The following is an 18836-nucleotide window of genomic DNA, read 5'->3' as shown; positions in this document are numbered from 1 at the left end:
GACTTGAGGCTAGAATCTTAAACTCTCTGGGCCTTAGTGTTTTAGTTATAAAATAACACGGTTGGACTAGCTCTCTGAGGTCCCTTTCATGACCAAATGCTATAGTGCTGTAACTATCAAGGGCTGGCTGCTCTAAATAAATTATGTTTTGGTAGCTTATAGCAGTGGGTCTTAACCAGGGACATTTCCAATTCTTATGGGACATTTAGAAAGTTTGTGGACATGTTTTTGATGGTCACTATTATGGGAGGTTTTATCATCTATAAATTTCATTTCATTTCAGAAGAACAAAAACATTACCACTGCTTTAAAGAGTAGCCAGTGATAGTGGTTTTCAAGCCTAAAAAATAAAAAGTGGTTTTACATTTTACCAAAGTAAAAAGGGACACAGGGTATAGGCTTGAAAATGACTGCTTTAAAGGGTAGCTAATGATAACAGTAACAACTTTACTATAAAAATATTATGATTATGGTACTTGGTTGATAGATTTTGGTTTGGAGAATATAGGAAGCAGTGGTGCTAAGGGTTTCCTGACCTTGTGTTTCAGTGTGAGACCCTAATGGGCTGGAAAGTTGAAAACACGACCAGAGGCTGTCATCAATCACAGTTTAGAAAAACACGCTGTTGGGGCCTCTTACTCCTTGATATTTCCAGCTCTCTTTTTCCCAGGGCCTCTGTTGACCCCGGGGTCTGCTGGGCTGGCTGGCTGGCTTTCTGCTGGCCACATGGCCTCCGTTTACTTCTCCTGGCTTCAGAAACTTGTGTTCACAGGATGTTCTTGTTGGCCAGCACATTCCTGTACACCTTCTGGACCAGACATGGGGAGGTATCTGCAGATGGCCTCCTCTAAAGAAAACATGTTTCACAGCTGGGTGTGGTGGCTTATGCCTGTAATCTCAGCACTTAGGGAGGCCGAGGCAGGTGGATCACCTGAGGTCAGGAGTTCAAGATTGGCCTAGCCAGCATGGTGAAACCCCGTGCCTACTAAAAATATGAAAATTAGCTAGGTATCATAGCGGGTACCTGTAATCCCAGCTACTCTGGAGGCTGAGGCAGGAGAATCACTTGAACCTGGGAGGTGGAGGTTGCAGTGAACCAGGATCGAGCCATTACACTCCAGCCTGGGCAACAGATGGGGACTCTGTTTTAAAAAAAAAAGAAAAGAAAAAACAAAAAACAAAAAACCAGAAAGCATGTGTTTTCAAGCGTACTGCCTTTGAACTATTTGGCAGTACTCTGTGGAGCCTTTGGTGATTGCAACAGCAACTCAGTCCCATTTTCTCTGAGAGTATGATATCAACAACAATAATATTATTTAAAGTAGTATTTATTTTTTGGTGGCACATGCCTTTAGTCCCAGCTAAAGGACACTGAGGCAGAAGAATCGCTTGAATCCGGGAGGTGGAGGTTGCAGTGAGTCGAGATTGTGCCACTGCACTTCAGCCTGGGCAACAGAGACTCCATCTCAAAAAAACAAAACAAAATGCAAAAACAAAAAAGTAGTATTTATTTTTAAAATGATGGTAAGGATAAAAGTAGTAATGAATTTTATTAGCACATAACATGTACCAGGCACAGTGTTAATGCTTCCAAGAACACTGCGAGGCACAATGTCTTAATTTTTATGTGGGAAAGCCGCAAAGAGTTGAGTTACTTGCCAAAGGTCTCACAGCTAGTAAGCAATGGAGGCAGGATTTAAACGCATGTCAGTCTCACTGAAACTCCTGTGCCTTGAATTACTGTTGCCCTGTCTGACCTGTGCCTAATTCCTAAACCACTGGATACAGAGAGGTGATGCACTTTGGACGTTTCTGATTATGTGTTTATCCTACTGAAAAAGGTCAGATTGCCTTGGCATGAGTCACAGACCCTCAATCCCAGTGGAAGAGTTATTGTGGGTCACCAGGGGCCCTGTGCGTGATGGCTGTGGGCCCTCACCCTGAGCAGGCGGCCTTTCCTCCAGTAGATGAAGAACACCAGGCGAGGCTGGGAGAAAAACATGCCTCTCCTGAGGATTAGCTGCCTGGAGCCTTTCCCACATATATTTTTTCCTCTGGTAGAGGTTCAGAGCTATAATTCCTGTTCATTCCAGTCTGAAAGTTGGCAGCTTGGTCAATGATTTCCTGTGCCTTGATGATGAATGGCTTTCTTATTTAAGAGATAAATTTGTATTTTGAGGGCTCAACGCCCTTTGATTTCTTTATAATGGAATTTCATTCAAATTGGCTTCCTAACTGTGACCTGTTCCAGGTCTCTTGGCCAAAGTAAATTGTGCTAATGAGGAATAACAGAAACTTCAGGAAAATCGTGTACTCCTAAATTTAAGTCATGGATGAGGCCTTGGAAATCATCTAGTCCAGCCTTTTCATTTTACAGATAAGGAAATGAGTCCCAGGGAGAAAAGAAAGAGCATGTCTAGGATCACGTCGCCACTTCTGGCTCTACTGAAATGACCTCCACTGAAGGGTGTGAGGATAGTATCGATTATTTGTCTGAGACTTGTCATTTCAAAAACTTGTCGATGTAAATTCTTGTGCATACTAGGCTTGTAGGTTGTCAATAAATGTAGACTATTTTTCTTAGTCTATTGAAATTTTTTCTGAAAACTTTTTTTGGGTGTGCTAGACACATAGGACAAATTTTCTTTTAAACTAGGATGCATTATAGTTTGTGAGTGGTCTCTGTTTTACTTATGAAAGTTATACATGTTTACTTTGTAGAACAGGGGGTGACAAACTATGTCCTGTGGGCCAAAAGGATCCTGTTTTACAAATCAAGTTTTATCAGCATCCAGCCATGCCCATTCATTTACTTATTCTCTGTAATGGCAGAGTTGAGTAGCTGTGGCAGAGACCTTAGGACCTGCAGAACCTGTGTGTGTGTGTATATATGTGTGTGTGTGTGTGTCTGTGTGTGTATGTATATATAATTTATTAAATATAATTAATTCATATTTAATATAATTATACACATTTAATTATTAATGTATTTTCATTAAATATGTATTTATAATTATATGTAACTATAGCATAACTATATGGTTATATATAATATAAATATATTTATATAATATATTCTTTATACTTACAAATAAACATATATTTAATTAAATACTTATATAATTTATTTTATGTTCAGGTTATAGCTCACTGTAACCACAAACTCCAAGGCTCAGGCTGTCCTCCCACTTTGTCCTCCCAAAGTATTAGGATTACAGGTGTGAGCCACCATGTCCAGCCCAAACCCAAAAACCCTTTATAGAAAAAAATTGTTAAACCCTACTGTAGGACATCTGAAAAAATACAGAGAAATCAAATATTTGAAAAAATATAGAAAAATCGGCTGGGCATGGTGGTTGACCCCGGTAATCCCAGCACTTTGGGAGACTGAGGTGGGTGGATCATGAGGTCAAGAGTTTGAGACTGGCCTGGCCAACATGGTGAAACCCCATCTCCACTAAAAATACAAAAATTAGCTGGGCATGTTGGCAGACACCTGTAATCCTAGCTACTTGGGAGGCTGAGGCAGGAGAATTGATTGAACCCAGGAGGTGGAGGTTGTAGTGAGCCAAGATTGTGCCACTGTACTCCAGCCTGGGCAACAAAGCAAGACTCTGTCTCAAAAAAAAAAAAAAAAAAAAAAAAAAGGAAAGAAAAGAAAAGAAAAAAATAACAGAAGAATCACACAAAGGAAACAGTTATCCGTATCTCACCCTCAGAGATGTAGGTTGACTGTAATTTTACCATTCTTATGGCTAAATATTCTGAAAATCTCTAATTATTTCCTAAGGATAAGTTACTTGAAGTGGAATTCCTAAGCCAGTGAGTGTGAATGGCTTTTTGAACCTTAGTACTTAGTGCAGAGTTTCTTTTCGGCTTGCATTTCTGGCAATGCCTGTAGCTTGCCAACATTAAACAAACAAACAAACAAACAAACAAGAACTCCTCTTCTAATGGATTTGGTTTTGCTTCATGGATTCAGGGGCAGGTTCAAGGTGGTGGTCTGTGTCCTGTCTGCAGTTACAACGTGCTTAGCATTCGTCAAGCCCGCCATCAACAACATCTCTCTGATGACCCTAGGAGTTCCTTGCACTGCACTGCTCATTGCAGAGCTAAAGAGGTAGGTACCATGATTCCTGCCTACCCATTAGGCTGTCCCTGTGCTGGGAACACACCAGCTCAGGGCTCCTTTGCTGCTCTGCAGCAGGAGGAATTTTATTCCTTATGAAAGTTAGTTGCTGACTGTTGGATGGAAGCAGGCTTGATGGTTTGGATCATTCCATTGATCACAGCTAGCTTACCAGGACCATCTCAGTGCCTAGACCAAGCTGTCTAGACTTAATTCTGTAGAAAAGAAAAGTTCTAAAAGGTTATTGCATTCAGACACAGAAGGAAAAAGAGGAAGGGGGCAGGGAAAATGAGTTTGTATCTATTCGGAAATATGAACTTCAGGTGGACTGCAGTTGATAATGATTCTTTCTCTGAGGTTTAGTGTCTTATTTACAATCTCTCAGGTAATGGTTTTGCTCTTTGCATTAGCATTTTCTTTTGGGAACTTGTGTACTCAGAGTTCAGGTTGATACTCAGAAACGTTTTCGTTTAGCATTTGTTGGTACATGATTTTCCTCTTCTAGACCCAATTACAATATATCTAATCACTGCCCTTATTTTCATTCTCTTTGAAAACACTTCTTGGCCAGGCACGATGCTCATGCCTATAATCCCAGCACTTTGGGAGGCCGAGGCAGGTGGATCACCTGAGGTCAGGATTTCAAGACCAGCCTTACCAACATAGAGAAACCCTATCTCTACTAAAAATACAAAATTAGCCATGTGTGGTGGCATATGCCTGTAATCCCAGCTACTTGGGAGGCTGAGGCAGGAGAATCGCTTGAACCTGGGAGGCGGAGATTGTGGTGAGTTGAGATCACACCGTTCTACTCTAACCTGGGCAACAAGAGCAAAAATCTGTGTCAAAACAAAAACAAAAACAAAAAAAGAAAAGAAGAAAGAAAACACTTCTTTTTATTTGCAGCTATTTAAATAATGCTTTTTTTTTTTTTTTTTTGAGATGGAGTCTCACTCTGTCACCCAGGCTGGAGTGCAGTGACACATTCTCAACTAACTGCAGCCTCCGCCTCCTGGTTTCAGGTGATTCTCCTCCCTCACCCTCCCAAGTAGCTGGGAAAACAACTGCCTGCCACTATGCCCAGCTAATTTTTGTATTTTTAGTAGAGATGGGGTTTCACCATGTTGGCCAGGCTGGTCTTAAACTCCTGACCTCAAGTGATCTGCTCACCTTGGCCTCCCTAAGTGCTGGGATTACAGGTGTGAGCCACCGTGCCTCTCCTAAAAAGTGTATTTTAATTCAGATTTTCTCATTGTTGTGGACATTGAATGTCTTAGTTGAAGTCTTGTAACTGAAATCTTAGTGTGATAGTTGCTCTGCGTAATGTGTTAAGTCAGCTTTCTCTCCTCTTTGATTTGAGAGGAGATACACATTTCTTTCTACTCACTTTGCCACTAAAGGGTTGCTTTGATTGTCAGCAATAACAGGCAGGGCCAAAGGCAGTTGAAATGGTATGGTCCTGGAACTTGCTGTCTGGCATCTTGCTGTCAGATCCTGTCTGGTTGCCTTCTACATCCGTCAAGGACTAGGGATGTAAGAGTCTCTTCAGACACAGGCTGAAGTGGTCCTAGAAGAATACCTATGCTTGAATAAATAAAAAAGGGTTCAATCCCTACCCTCACTGCAGCCAGCCTGCCCTTTCTTCTTAAATCCCTTTCAGGCTGGTTCCCCTCCCCATTTTTAGTCCGAAATGTTCATTCAAGAGTCACTAATGACCAATTTTAAAAAACTAATTTTATCAAGTAACTAATATTTTTTGTAGATAAATTGGAGAATATTGACAAGCAAAAAATAAATCTATCGCTTTTTCAGGAAAATTAATATTTGATAGTACTTGCCTCATAGTTTTTATGTACTAAATAAAAATGAAATAACCAAACCTGCCATGTGATGATAATGATGGTTAGCCCTCCACTGTGTCTTCTTACAGGCTTTTTTATTCTCTGCCATGTTCTTATATACGTTAATCTAAAATTTGACTTTCTCATTTAGGAATGTATTGTATCTTCTTTTTCTGTCAATAAATACAGATCTAGGTCCTCATTTTAAATGGACATATAGAATTGTAATTTACTTTTAATTTATTTTAATTAGTCAACATATTTCCTTTTTTGACCGTTTAGGTTGTTTCCAGTTTTTCTTTACTATAAATATCTCCACAATGAACATCTTTGTGTATCTTTGTGCACTCATTACACTATTTCCTTAGGCTATGCTAATGGCCTTTTAACTTCCAAATAGAATCGCTTGTTTGCAGTGCTCCCTATCCTTGGCTGTCTGAAGAATCTGACACTGTCAACCTCCTCCTCTGAATTTTCTTCTCTTGGCTTCTGTGATCCTGTGTAATACAGGCTCTCCTACCTGACTGTTCCTACTCTGCTCTTTGCTTCCTAAGGTAGACATTCTCCAAGATTGTGTCTTCAACCTTTTCTGTTTGTTTCTTCAAAATCTTATCCACGCTCTTGTGTTCAGTTGCCATCACTCTGCATGATTCTCTGCAGTCCATCCTCGTCTCTCCTGAAGTTTAGTCCCATGTTCCCAACTACCTTCTGGGTATCTCTGTCAGAGCCTTCCCAAACTATAATAGGCAAGATTATTGGCTTGGCTCCATGCCCTCTTTGCCTACAATGCCACTCAATGACCTTTCCCAAATTCTGTTTTAAAGTTCCCAATTTATTTTAATAGTGTCACTATTTTCTGAGTTCATTACACTTGAAACCCTACAATCATCATTGGGTCCCTCATCTCCTGCCACCTCAAATAATTGCTAGATTTCATGGAATCACCCTCTGCAATGTTTCATCTGTCACCTCCTCCCATATCTATTGCCCCACCCTCACAACCCTCCAGTGGACCATTGTATTTGTTTTCTAACAGTCTCTTCTTCCTCCAGTCTCTTCCTTCAGACTGTTACTCCCTCATCCTTTACAAAAACCTTCAGTGGTGCCTCGTTGTCTAAGCTTCCCTTAGAGCATTTTCTTCCTCTGGTTCCTTCTACATGTCCTATGACCAACCAATTTGGACTGGCTCCTTGTTTTCTTGTCTTCAGGTCTTTGCTCATACTTTCTTCTCCCCCTGGAATGCCCTTTCCTACTACTGCTTTGCAAAATCCTACCCCTTCTGCAATGCTCGTCCTAGATACCAGCTCCTTTGTGAGGCCTTTCTTAACCCCTGCTTATCCTCTCAACCAGACATAATTGCTCTCTTACTAAACTCTTTGTGCTTCTGCATTGTACTTAAACCATTCTCTCTTTCATCCTCCTCTAGCCAACTCTGGATGTTAACACATCTTAAAGCTCTTTGTCAAACACATAATTAAATTGCTAGTGACAACATCTGAAATGATTTCCATTTGTAGCATTCAGTCCAGTGGTGCTAGCTTATATTAGGCTTGAAGTGAGCAGAATGTTCTGGATTTAGCTCTGTTTCTTGAGAATTCACTGCACTCTAGTTTCATTTTAACTCCTGAGTTTCATAATATGTTTTGGCTTATAATTTTGTTTTAAGAAAAGGGAAAGGGGAAGGCTTTTTTATTTATTTTTTATTTTTTATTTTTTTTAGATGGGGTCTTGCTGTGTTGCCCAGGCTGGAGTGCAATAGCATGATCATAGATCATTGCAGCCTCAAACTCCTGGACTTAGGCAGTCTTCTCACCTCAGCCTCCCAAAGTGTGGTGATTACAGGTGTGAGCCACTTCACCTGGCTGGGAAAATATTTTAAGTTCATAAGACTTAAAGAAGAGCAAATGGAGGACATACATGGTTAGGGCAGTTATTATGCAGTTTAAATAAATTCTGCTTCACAGTTGTGATCTTTACATAGGGAAATATATTTTCCTTTAACACTCTAATCTTTTAAGTAATTACAAAAGAAATAGTTTGTTTCATGCTTAAAATAGCTGCCCTGGAGAAGGTAGGCATCACTAAAGCTAATTGATCTTTATCATCATGTTAACAAGTGGCGGCTTTATGGGAGGAAAACTTCCTTCCATTAGGGTCAGTCTTCTGCCAATTGGTTATTCCTTCCACTCTCCTATGTCTATTTCATTCCTGTACATTGTCGTCTATATTGCCCATCTCTTTCTAAAGGGGCTTTCTTTTTTTTCTTTTTTTTAGAGTGAGTCTCGTTGTGTCACCCAGGCTGGAGTGCAGTGGTGAGATCTTAGCTCACTGCGACCTCCACCTCCCAGATTCAAGCAATTCTCCTGCCTCAGCCTCCCGAATAGAGAAGTTAAAATTACAGGTGTGCACCACCATGCCCAGCTAATTTTTGTATTTTTAGTAGAGACGGGAGATCACCATGTTGGCCATGCTGGTCTTCAACTCTTGACCTCAAGGGATCTGCCTTCCTCGGCCTCCCAAAGTGCCGGGATTACAGGCATGAGTCACTGTGCCCAGCCTAGAGGGGCTTTCTTATCAGCCTTTAAACACATTTGAGTCCCTACTGCCTTCTCAAACACCCAACCTGGACTAATCAACATCCACATCTCTAGCTACTACCCTTGCACCCTTGCTGTCACAGCCAAACTTCTTTAAAACTTCCTCTATCCCTCACCTCCCATTTACTCTTCAACTCATGCCAATCTGGCTTCTGCCCCTACTTTGATACCCAAATCCTTCTCAGTAAGCTGTACACCCAGTGATCAGTTTTCAGCCCTCCTGTATCTTATGTGTTATTCTCTCGGCTGCTTGCCCAATTAGCTCTCCTCCCCATGCCTCAAATAGTCTTTGCCATGGCTCCTGTGATACCACATCCTCCTGGCTTTCCCACTACCTCTCGGCAGCTCCTTTTCAGTGTCTTGCATAGACTCCTACTTTTCTACATCGCTTTGCATGTAGGAGTCCCTTAAGGTGCACCCTCATCTCCTGCTTGCTATGGTCTGAATGTTTGTGTCTCTCCTGAATTCATATGTTGAAATACTAATTAATAAGGTAATGATATTAGGGGGTGGGCCCTTTTGGGAGGTGATTAAGTCAGTGGGGATACAGTCCTCATAAATGGGATTAGTGCTCTCATAAAAGAGGCCCTGGAGAGCTGCCTTGGCCCTTCTACCCTGTGAGGATGCAGCTCTACAAGGTGTCATCTATGAGGAATGGCCCTCGCCAGACACTGATTCTGCTGGCATTTTGATCTCAGAATTCCCAGCCTCCAGAACGATGAGAAAAATTTCTGTTTTGATCAGTTTTATTAAAACAGCCTGCATGGATTAAGATACTGCTTTTCTCCCTTTATACATCCTCCTGAAAGATTTCCTCTACTTCTGTGGCTTTAATTCCCCTATATATGCGGATGACTCCTGATCTTACATCTCCAACCCAGTCCTTCCTCCCAACTCTACTATTATGTGTCTAGCTGCCTACCTAACTTGTTTAATTCCATGTATCACAGGCATCTCAAATTCAACTTGTCCAAACCCAGATTCCTGATCTGCCTTTTCTAGCTCTGGTTCTCTTCATCATATTTCTAGTTGCAGGAAAGGGGCGCACCATTTACCCAGTTACTCAAGCCTGAAACCTGGCATCCTCTTCCTTCCCCAGACATGCCATTTGAGCACAGTCATTTTTCTACCAGTCGATGTTGCAGTGAAGATAAAGTTCCAAATCCTTGACATGCTCCAGCCTTCCCCTGTGAGCTGAGCACTCCCACAAGAAGCTCCCCTACCTTCCATCCCCAGCCATTCTGACCTTCTGTATCTTTTGTGGACCCTGCTTCTGCCAGCCCCAGGCCCTTCCTTATTTATGCTGTCCCTTTTCCTGGCCCTCTTGCCTGGCTAACTTCTGCTCACCCTTCAGTTTGTGAACTATTTATATGCTATTCCAGGACCCTGAACTTCCTTATGGCAGCCATCCTGATTGTAATTAGATTATTTGTATTGTTTTGTTCAGTGTCTATCCCCTCTGCTGGACATTTACTTCACATAGGCAGGGACGGGGTTTCTTTGTTCACTGCTGTGTCCCAGTTACCACCCCAGTTCCCAGCCAGGAAAAGAAAAGATGGTTGTTTCTCTGCTTTGATAAAATACCCAGACAAAAGGATGCCCTTATCGCTCTTGCACCTCCTTCCTGAATCTTCCTTGGTTGTCACCAGCAATGATCTATTATGTCTGAGCTGAATGTTTCTCACTGCATGCTCATTTGCTCAGAGGAAATAGAGGAGGGACTGTTTTTTCGCTTTCTCTTTCTCTTTAGCCTTTATTCCTAACGCTTGTTTCTAGTCATTTCTTTTAACCAGCTTCCTGAGAAGAATTTCCATTGTCTTTTCTGAACTTTCTTTTAGACCATGAGAAAACAAAAGTTTATTCTGATTTTGGGTCGAAACCTGACACTGAAATTGGTGGTGGTAAGTACATTGCCGAGTAACTGAGATACATTTATACTATTTTTAAAAATACTTTTCTTTTTCTGATTATAGGAGTGATTTTATTGTTAAGAACAATTTGAGAATACAATCAAGGGTCAAGAAGAGAAGAAATGGTAGACATTCCTCTCAGAGTTTTCTATTATAGAATAAGGTCCTGCTGTACATATGAATTTTGTCCGCCTGTTTTTACTTCACATTGATATTTTGATAAAAGCCCTGAAAAATGGGAGTGAAACCTAATAGACTGCAGTTTCGGTCAACCCCCAGGGCAAATAAGACTGGTCAGCAGCTTCTAGCAGGACCTGCTTCCTCTAGAAGCAGAGAAAGGAAGAGTAACAGGCTGCCCTGAGACCAGGCTCTGCAGAGCCTCCCTCCTGCCTCATACATGTCAAGCCTGCCCTGTCCTGGTGCTTGCAGTGTCTATCGGCTGGACACCCCGCCTCTTGGGTGATGCCTTCCACGCAGGACATCTCCATCACATTGCTCTCTGTTGCGGTGTGTTCCTTAAGCCAAACTTTCTAGGTTTAATTGCATTGGATGTTCATGGATCCTTGTGTCTCAGACTAATTGTCTGTGTATTTGTTGATATTTGTTCTTGTCTATTTTGATTTTACTTTTTCAAGGCAAGAGACATGTTTATTTTGTCTTTTATAGTGCCTAGTGTGGAGTTTGGTGCCCAATCAATAATCTTTTTTTTTTTTTTTTTGAGACAGAGTCTTGCTCTGTTGCTGAGGCTGGAGTGCAGTCGCGCCATCTCAGCTCACTGCAACCTCCACCTCTAGATTCAAACGATTCTCCTGCCTCAGCCTCCCGAGTAGCTGGGATTACAGGCACCTGCCGCCACGCCCGGCTGACTTTTTGTATTTTTACTAGAGACGGAGTTTTACTGTGTTAGCCAGGATGGTCTTGATCTCCTGACCTTGTGATTCACCTGCCTCGACCTCCCAAAGTGCTGGGATTACAGGCATGAGCCATCGTACTCAGCCAATAATCTTAAATAGTCTAAAAATAATGTTCTGCCCAAATTAGAGATAGCCAAATTGGAGTCCAGTTAAAATTGCCCTTTTATTTCATAATTTTATCCATTAATTCAGGGAGCATTTAACAGTGTCTGACACAGTTACTAGGCATGGAGTATACATTAGTGAATAAAACAGGGCTAGTTCCTCTTAAGGCTGGGCTTCTAGGCTAGTTTGTTTACTTATTTATTGAGACGGCTCTTGAAGCCCAGGCTGGAGCAGTGGCGAGATCTCGGCTCACTGCAACCTCCGTAACCTGGGTTCAAGCGATTCTTCTGCCTCAGCCTCTGGAGTAGCTGGGACTACAGGTGTGTGCCACCACCTCCTGGCTAATTTTTGTATTTTTAGTAGAGACGGGATTTCACCATGTTGGCCAGGCTGGTCTCCAACTCCTGACCTCAAATGATCTGCCCACCTTGGCCTCCCAAAGTGCTAGGATTAGAGGCATGAGCCACTGATCCCAGCCTCTAGGCTAGTTTAATACCAGATGTTATACAGATAATAAATCCATAGTTTGAATTTGTGATGAGAGTTATGAAGGAACATGGCAAGGTGCCCTGAGAGTGCACTAAAGCAGGGGTGTCCACTCTTTTGGCTTCCCTGGGCCATATTGGAAGAAGAAGAATTGTTTTAGGCTACACATAAAATATGCTAATGAGCTAAAAAAAAAAAAAGGTTGCAAAAAAAAATCTCTTAATGTTTTAAGATAGTTGATGACTTTGTGTCGGGCCTCATTTGAAGCTGTCCTGGTCAGCATGCAGCCTGTGGGCCACGGCTTGGACTAAGGGGACATCTACAGGAGCAGGCATGGGGTGTTGGAGGAAGCCTGGAGGCTGAACCCTGAAGAGAAGGAGAGGGTGGGTCAAGGTGAGGACATGAGCTCTTTCTGAGAGGGAACCAACCAGAAGGTGAGGCATTCAAGGTAGAGAGTGGTAAACAAAAGGGGAAAACGGAAATGGTTATCTCTTTACTTTAGTAACTGGGAATGTAAGTCTCCACATGTCGTGTGTCTCTATTCTTTCTAAACTTTTCAAGGGATGCATTTAGCCTTCCTACAAGAGTATTTTGATTTGCCTTTGAGCAGGTCTTTCTGAACCTGCTGTCCTATCCCACATTTATTGACACTTTTGCTGATGTTTCTGAAAGGCAACTGGGAAGGGCACTAGCAAGTCAGGTTTTTAACACCTGTCTGTGGGTTCAACAAAGAGGAATTCAGCTCTTCTCGACTGCAGATGTTGTGTTGTATTCTGGGTCCCACAGGAGATCTTGACTGATCCAGGAGTGTCCCCTTGAGGAAGAAGGACCCTTAGCCACCAGCTGCCTCCCAGCATTCCTCCCCAGGGATAGAAGTCACCCACTTTATGAGCAAGTCCTTAACAAGGAAAGAAGACAGCACTTGAAATTTTCATTGAGCTGTTGGGATTTGTTTCAGAAGACCATTTTGTCCCAGTGTGGATAAGAGCTTATTCCTTCATTCAACAAATGTTGAGTGCCTTCTGTGTCTAGCACATTTCCAGTGCTGAGATACAGCAGTAAATAGCTTCCATGTCTGTGGATGAAAACAAACTGGAAACAAATAAGCGAAATACAGAGGGTGTCAGCCAGTTTATAATGGCCACAGAGAAAATTAAAGGAGGGAAGGCAGCCTTAGGGAGAGTCACTTGGGAAGTGGAGACAGGTGTTGCAGTTGTTAAAAATAGCATCAGGAAAAGGCTTACTGGGTGACATTTGAGCAAAGATTTGTATCTGGGGGAAGAGCATTCCAGGCAAGAGGCCACAGTGGGTGCTATGGCCTTGCAGGAACGTGCTTGGGATATTTGCGGAACAGCACAAATCCCGCAGTGGCTTGAATACAAGCAGTGAGAGGGAAGAGTATGAAAAAGAGGAGGTGAAAGGGAAAAGGGAAGACCATGCACATGGGGCCTTGTGGCCGCTGTGAATACTTTGGCTTTCTCTCTGGTTAAACAGGAAGATGCTGGAGGCTGTTAAATTGACTGTAGGGGAAAGGGTGGAAGGAGACTCTGATGAGATGGTGGTAGCATGGATCTAGATGGAGGTGGTGGAAAGAGGTCAGGTTTGAGATCTGTTTTGAAGGGAGAGCTGATGGACTGGATAAGAGCTGTGTGAGAAAGAAGGATTGGGAGAGGAATACGTTATGGACTTGTTAAATTTAGATCCATATTAGGGTGCTCATGTCAAAAATGTAGTTGGGTGTATGAGTCTGGAGTCAGGGTCTGAGAAGCCTGGGTGGGAAGGGTGTCTGTGAGCCATCTGTGAGCATATGGTATTTACATCCACGAGACTCTGGAGTGACTGTGTGTTGGGTAAGAACTTCAGTGCCAAGGGGTTGGGGACATGAGAGCAATCAGTGAGGGAGACAGAGGAAAGGGGGCCGGTGAGGAGGTGGAAACCAGGTCTGATGGTGAGTGGCTCTCTGGATCCCTGTGCAGGTGTGACAACGTGCGTGTGTTTAAGCTGGGCCTCTTCTCGGGCCTCTGGTGGACCCTGGCCCTGTTCTGCTGGATCAGTGACCGAGCTTTCTGCGAGCTGCTGTCGTCCTTCAACTTCCCCTACCTGCACTGCGTGTGGTAAGCCCCTGCTAATGGGGAGGTGGCGGGGGACAGGTGTGTTTGAACTTGCTGTTGGGCTCTGTTCACCCTGCAAGGTGCACAGGTGTCCTGGGGGTTGCTGGCTTGCTTCTCTCCTCAGGTGCACTGTCAGGTGGTTCAGAAGCCCCTGAAAGTACAGTTTGTAAAAAGCTCCAGGGAGCAGGCTTAGCTAGAACAAAAGGCCTGATTGTCATGCTTAGGTCTGCAGTCTCTTACCTCTAACTCCATTATGAAAGCCTAAAGAAGCTGGAGAACTGAATCTGTAACCTGAGCTCTATCTAGCTGTTGCGGGAGGGGAGAGGTAGGGGAAAGCTGGGGAAAGAGGTGATGTGAGGGCGGGGAGGGTCCTCAGTAGGAACCCCACCTTTAGGGCCTGAGTGACCAAGTGAAAGGAGGGGCCGCACAGGCCATTTAGGGACACTCTTTTCCATTATTTCTGTAAGTGGAGACAGAATACCAGAGAACTAAAATGAATTGTTTAATATCACCCACCTGTTTATATAAAAAACCTTGGAGTTCAGTAATAGCAAATTATAGCATCTGTACTTTGGAATGTTCAGGATACACTATGTTAAAAAAAAAAGCGGGTTAGAAAAATACATGCAGAATCTGATTCTGACAAAGCTGGGGGAAATCAGAGGGGCTTACTTCCTAGAAACTGCTTCAGCTCAAACCCAGAGTGATCATTCCTTCTCTGTCCTCCAGGACTTCTGATTGCAAAAGATCACAAGGAGGAGAAATCTGCTGTAGATTATTGCTTACAGATGAAGGGAACCCAAGGAGAAATTCTAGTGGTGAAGAAATGGAAAAACTTTAGATCTAGATTCTGGAAAAGGTTGACTCCTATCCAGAGATGGGCTAAAGATACACAATTTGATAGAATTCGGTTAAGTTCCCTTGCTCATGTGAACTTGTATATGTTTACCATGAGACCCACTCTACTCAAAATGTAGGACTTGGGAACTTCAAGAAGTGTTTGCAAAAAACAGAACTCAAACAGCACAAGTTGGAATTTACAGTCACATCTGTCAGTCTTTTCTTTAGGGTTTTTGGATTTTGTGTGATTTTTAAGAAGACCGCCTCCCTCCACCATCAAAATTTATAAAAATATTGTGTTTGGGCCAGGTACAGTGGCTCACGTCAGCACTTTGGGAGGCTGAGGCAGGTGGATCACCTGAGGTCAGGAGTTCAAGACCAGCCTGGGTAACGTGGTGAAACCCCATCTCTACTAAAAATATAAAAATTTGCCAGCTGGGCCTGTTGGTGGACACCTGTAATCTTAGCTGTTCGGGAGGCTGAGGCAGGAGAATCAGTTGAACCCAGGAGGTGGATGTTTCGTGAACTGAGATAGTGCCATTGCACTCTAGCCTGGGTGACATTATAATTTAAAATATATTTAAAAATTTTAATTCATCTGGGTTTAAGTTTCAGTTTAGGTATAAGAAAGGATTACATAGCCGGTTGTGGTGGTCCACGCCTGTAATTTCAACACTTTGGGAGGCCAAGGTGGATGGATCACTTGCGGTCAGGAGTTCCAGACTAACCTGGCCAACATGGTGAAACCCCGTCTCTACTAAAAATACAAAAATTAGCCAGACGTGGTGGTGAGTGCCTGTAGTCCCAGCTGCTCGGGAGGCTAAGGCAGGAGAACTGCTTGAATCCAGGAGGTGGAGGTTACTGCTTGAACCCAGGAGGTGGAGGTTATAGTGAGCTGTGATTGCACCACTGCACTCCAGCCTGGGTGACAGAGAGAGACTTCACCAAAAACAAGGAAACAAAAAGGATTGCATGCTTTTAAATGGTCTATTGTTTGATAAAGATTAATATTACAACTTTTTACAGGTACAGTGAGGATAAATTTTTTTTAAATTGCCACTAAACTGGAAAAGTGGTTTAATCAACATAAAATTATTCCTGATGAAGGGCATAAAATATCTGTAACCAGTGGTTAAAGTGCAAAGGTGGGATCTAATCAGATGTGTTCAGTTACTTCCATCTTAGCACCTCTGTTTTAAGTCCTTGGGCCTCAGTCTTCTTGTTTGAGGCCCAAAGGCATTTATTTGCACATTTGTTCCTATTATCCAGCAGCAATATTTTAGGACATTCTAAGTTGGGTCCCAAACTGCCCAAGATTTATCATCCTGCTATTCCAGGGATTGTTGGTCATCTTTATTCTTTCCTAGCTAGAAGAGGCCCCTGGGCTGCAACTACAGTGAGCAAGGTGGGTGGGTTAGCCCAGAAGAAGGAGCAGGCTAAACTCAGGGCAGTGGAGTCTTCATGCTCATCAGGCTCTTACCTCTTGTCTCCCTCTGCAGGCATATCCTCATATGCCTTGCTGCCTACCTGGGCTGTGTATGCTTTGCCTACTTTGATGCTGCCTCAGAGATCCCTGAGCAAGGCCCTGTCATCAAGTTCTGGCCCAGCGAGAAATGGGCCTTCATTGGTGTCCCCTATGTGTCCCTCCTGTGTGCCAACAAGAAATCATCAGTCAAGATCACGTGATGGCGAGGTGGTGGCTGGCTTCTCCGCTTACCGCCCCTCATGCATTGGGCTTCCTTTGCTAGGAAGACAGCCAACGGAGTTTGAAGAGTTGGGGTGTGGGCTATCTTTTCAAAAATCTATTTGCTGGGGCTCTCCCTAATGTGTCTATGGACCACCAGGATTCCACTGTGCAAGGGGAAAAGTGTCTTTTCCTTTCCCAAAGATGGAAAATGGAGGACTTAGGGACACCAGATGCATCTTTCTCAGCATCACTTCCAGATGCAGTGACTCATTGGGCTGTGTCCTTTGTGGCCATGGCAGAGCAGTGTTTTGGGGGATCCACCCTGTACAATGCATCTCTTCCTGGAGAAAGCTGGCCTGTTCCAGACCCCACCATTCCCAGGTACCCTTGGAGTGGACTCTACTGATGACAGACAGACCGACCCTCTGACAGACAAGACTCTCTGACTCTCTGATGGAAGATGCCAGAGATTTTCCTTTGGGGTAATTGTCCTTAAACAAAACCAAACCGATGAAACACATGCAGGACTTGTGGCTAGAAGGCTATTTTTCACTTGTATTTCTCAACTAACCCAAGTTTTACATGCATTTGTGAATCTTTTTACTACTACCTCTGTGGAGAGATGGAGAGACTTCAGATAAAGGTGAAGCTAATGAGTAAAACCCTCTTACGCCAAAACCTACACACCACTTTAGGCCATTCTTGAAGATAAGCACAATTTTTGAATACTGACATCATTTCTGCCTCCCCCTCTCACCCCAGCTCCGCAGACTCAAATCCACGGAGAAGAAGAATTATGGCATGAACATTTCCACAGACCCACCATCTTTAAGACTTGACCTCTGTAAGTTTACCAAAGGGCTCCTCACAATTGTGGTGTGGGTTCTGGTTCAAAATTTGGAGCAAACATGAATTTTTTGGATACTTTTTCTCATTCGAAGCCTCCAGTATGCTGTACTATTCTGGAAATTCCCTTCAAGAATCTCACTTCTTGTTTCTGTTGTTTTTTCTGTGGGCATCATGCTCTTCACTCTTTCAGTAGAAGGTGCTTTCTGGGTTTTCCAGAGTATCCGATGGCTTGCTTTTCTCAAGTACTGGCAGTAACTACGCACTCACGGGCTGGTTTGGGTTGCTGGTGTAGCAGCGCAAATCTGTTGCCTTCTGAATTTTTCTCACCTGATGTGGGAAGGACACTGGCTACAATTAATCTTCTCTTCATCCGGGTGAATGGAAGAATCAAGAACTGTCTTCAAGGTGTATGGTGGGAATTACCAACCTCAGGGATACTAATTTTAACTCAGGCGTGTCCTGCTTTGTAACATTCCATTGTCAGTAGAGGGCGGGACAGGTGTTTTCTTGTGTGGGCAGGAGTCATGTCACTGTCGTACATATGTAAGAGTTGGGAAGGTGACCATTTTTGGGAAATCCAGGAACTCTTACTCTAGTTAGAATTTGTACAAGATCCAAGGGGAAAACCCCGATAAGCAACTGAATTTAGAGTTTAAGAATGAATGACTTTATGCTATTTCTCTGATTATCAAATTATATAGGTTGTTCAAAAGCAGAACACTGTCGTAAGAAATCTTTGTGGAGGCCTAGCATGGTGGCTCACGCCTGTAATCCCAGCACTTTTGGAGGCTGAGGCAGGCAGATCACCTGAGATCAGGAGTTCAAGACCAGCCTGACCAACAGGGAGAAACCCCGTCTCTACTAAAAATACAAAATTCAACAGGGGTGGTGGCTCATGCCTGTAATCTCAGCTACTTGGGAGGCTGAGGCAGGAGAATCACTTGAACCTGGGAGATGGAAGTTGTGGTGAGCTGTGATTGTGTCATTGCCTTCCAGCCTGGGCAACAAGAGTGAAACTCTGTCTCAGAAAAAAAAAAAAAAAGAAAGAAAAAGAAATCTTTGTGGAACCTTAGTGTGGGAAATAAATCGTATTTTGTTAAATTTACAGCATTTACTTAATAACATAAGGTGGTGAAAATGCAAATTAACAAATTGGTAATTTCCAAGGTAGAAAAATTAGGTGTTGAATTTATTCAACATATATGTTGCTTTATTATAGTTTATATATATAGAGAGACAGTGTTTTGTTTTTGAGTCAGGGTCTCGCTCTGTCACCCAGGCTGGAGTGCAGTGGTGCAGTCACGACTCATTGTAGCCTCTGTCTCCCAGGCTCAAGCGATCCTGCCACCTCAGCCTCATGAGGAGCT

The 18836-nt window shown here is 43.1% G+C and overlaps 1 protein-coding gene and 1 long non-coding RNA gene across 6 annotated transcripts in view; one reads left to right on the top strand and one right to left on the bottom strand.

Annotated features, from left to right (window-relative positions):
* The window catches only part of ACER2 (alkaline ceramidase 2), a 42121-nt gene extending 23798 nt beyond the window's left edge, over nucleotides 1-18323 (top strand). For 2 of the 5 annotated variants that reach the window (XM_032300100.1, XM_032300101.1), the window contains exons 5-7: nucleotides 3983-4120; nucleotides 13959-14096; nucleotides 16433-16619. In XM_032300100.1, coding sequence (XP_032155991.1) covers nucleotides 3983-4120; nucleotides 13959-14096; nucleotides 16433-16619 — 463 coding nt within the window. Of the gene's footprint in view, nucleotides 1-3982; nucleotides 4121-13958; nucleotides 14097-16432 lie in introns of all 5 variants that reach the window. The other 3 variants (XM_032300097.1, XM_032300099.1, XM_032300098.1) reach the window with 3 other exon arrangements.
* On the bottom strand, nucleotides 12170-14688 carry LOC116566108. The gene is made up of 2 exons (XR_004275735.1): nucleotides 14610-14688; nucleotides 12170-13074 (listed from the first exon to the last, which is right to left on the bottom strand). It is a non-coding gene; the product is annotated as an uncharacterized LOC116566108 (long non-coding RNA).
* Nucleotides 18324-18836: the final 513 nt, after the last annotated feature.

The sequence above is a fragment of the Sapajus apella genome, unplaced genomic scaffold (assembly GCF_009761245.1).
Source record: "Sapajus apella isolate SASKATOON/1434 unplaced genomic scaffold, GSC_monkey_1.0 scaffold42, whole genome shotgun sequence".
NCBI classification, from domain to species: domain Eukaryota; kingdom Metazoa; phylum Chordata; class Mammalia; order Primates; family Cebidae; genus Sapajus; species Sapajus apella.
The sequence above is the reverse complement of the archived record's forward strand: the minus strand, read 5'-3'. Positions and strand labels throughout refer to the sequence as shown.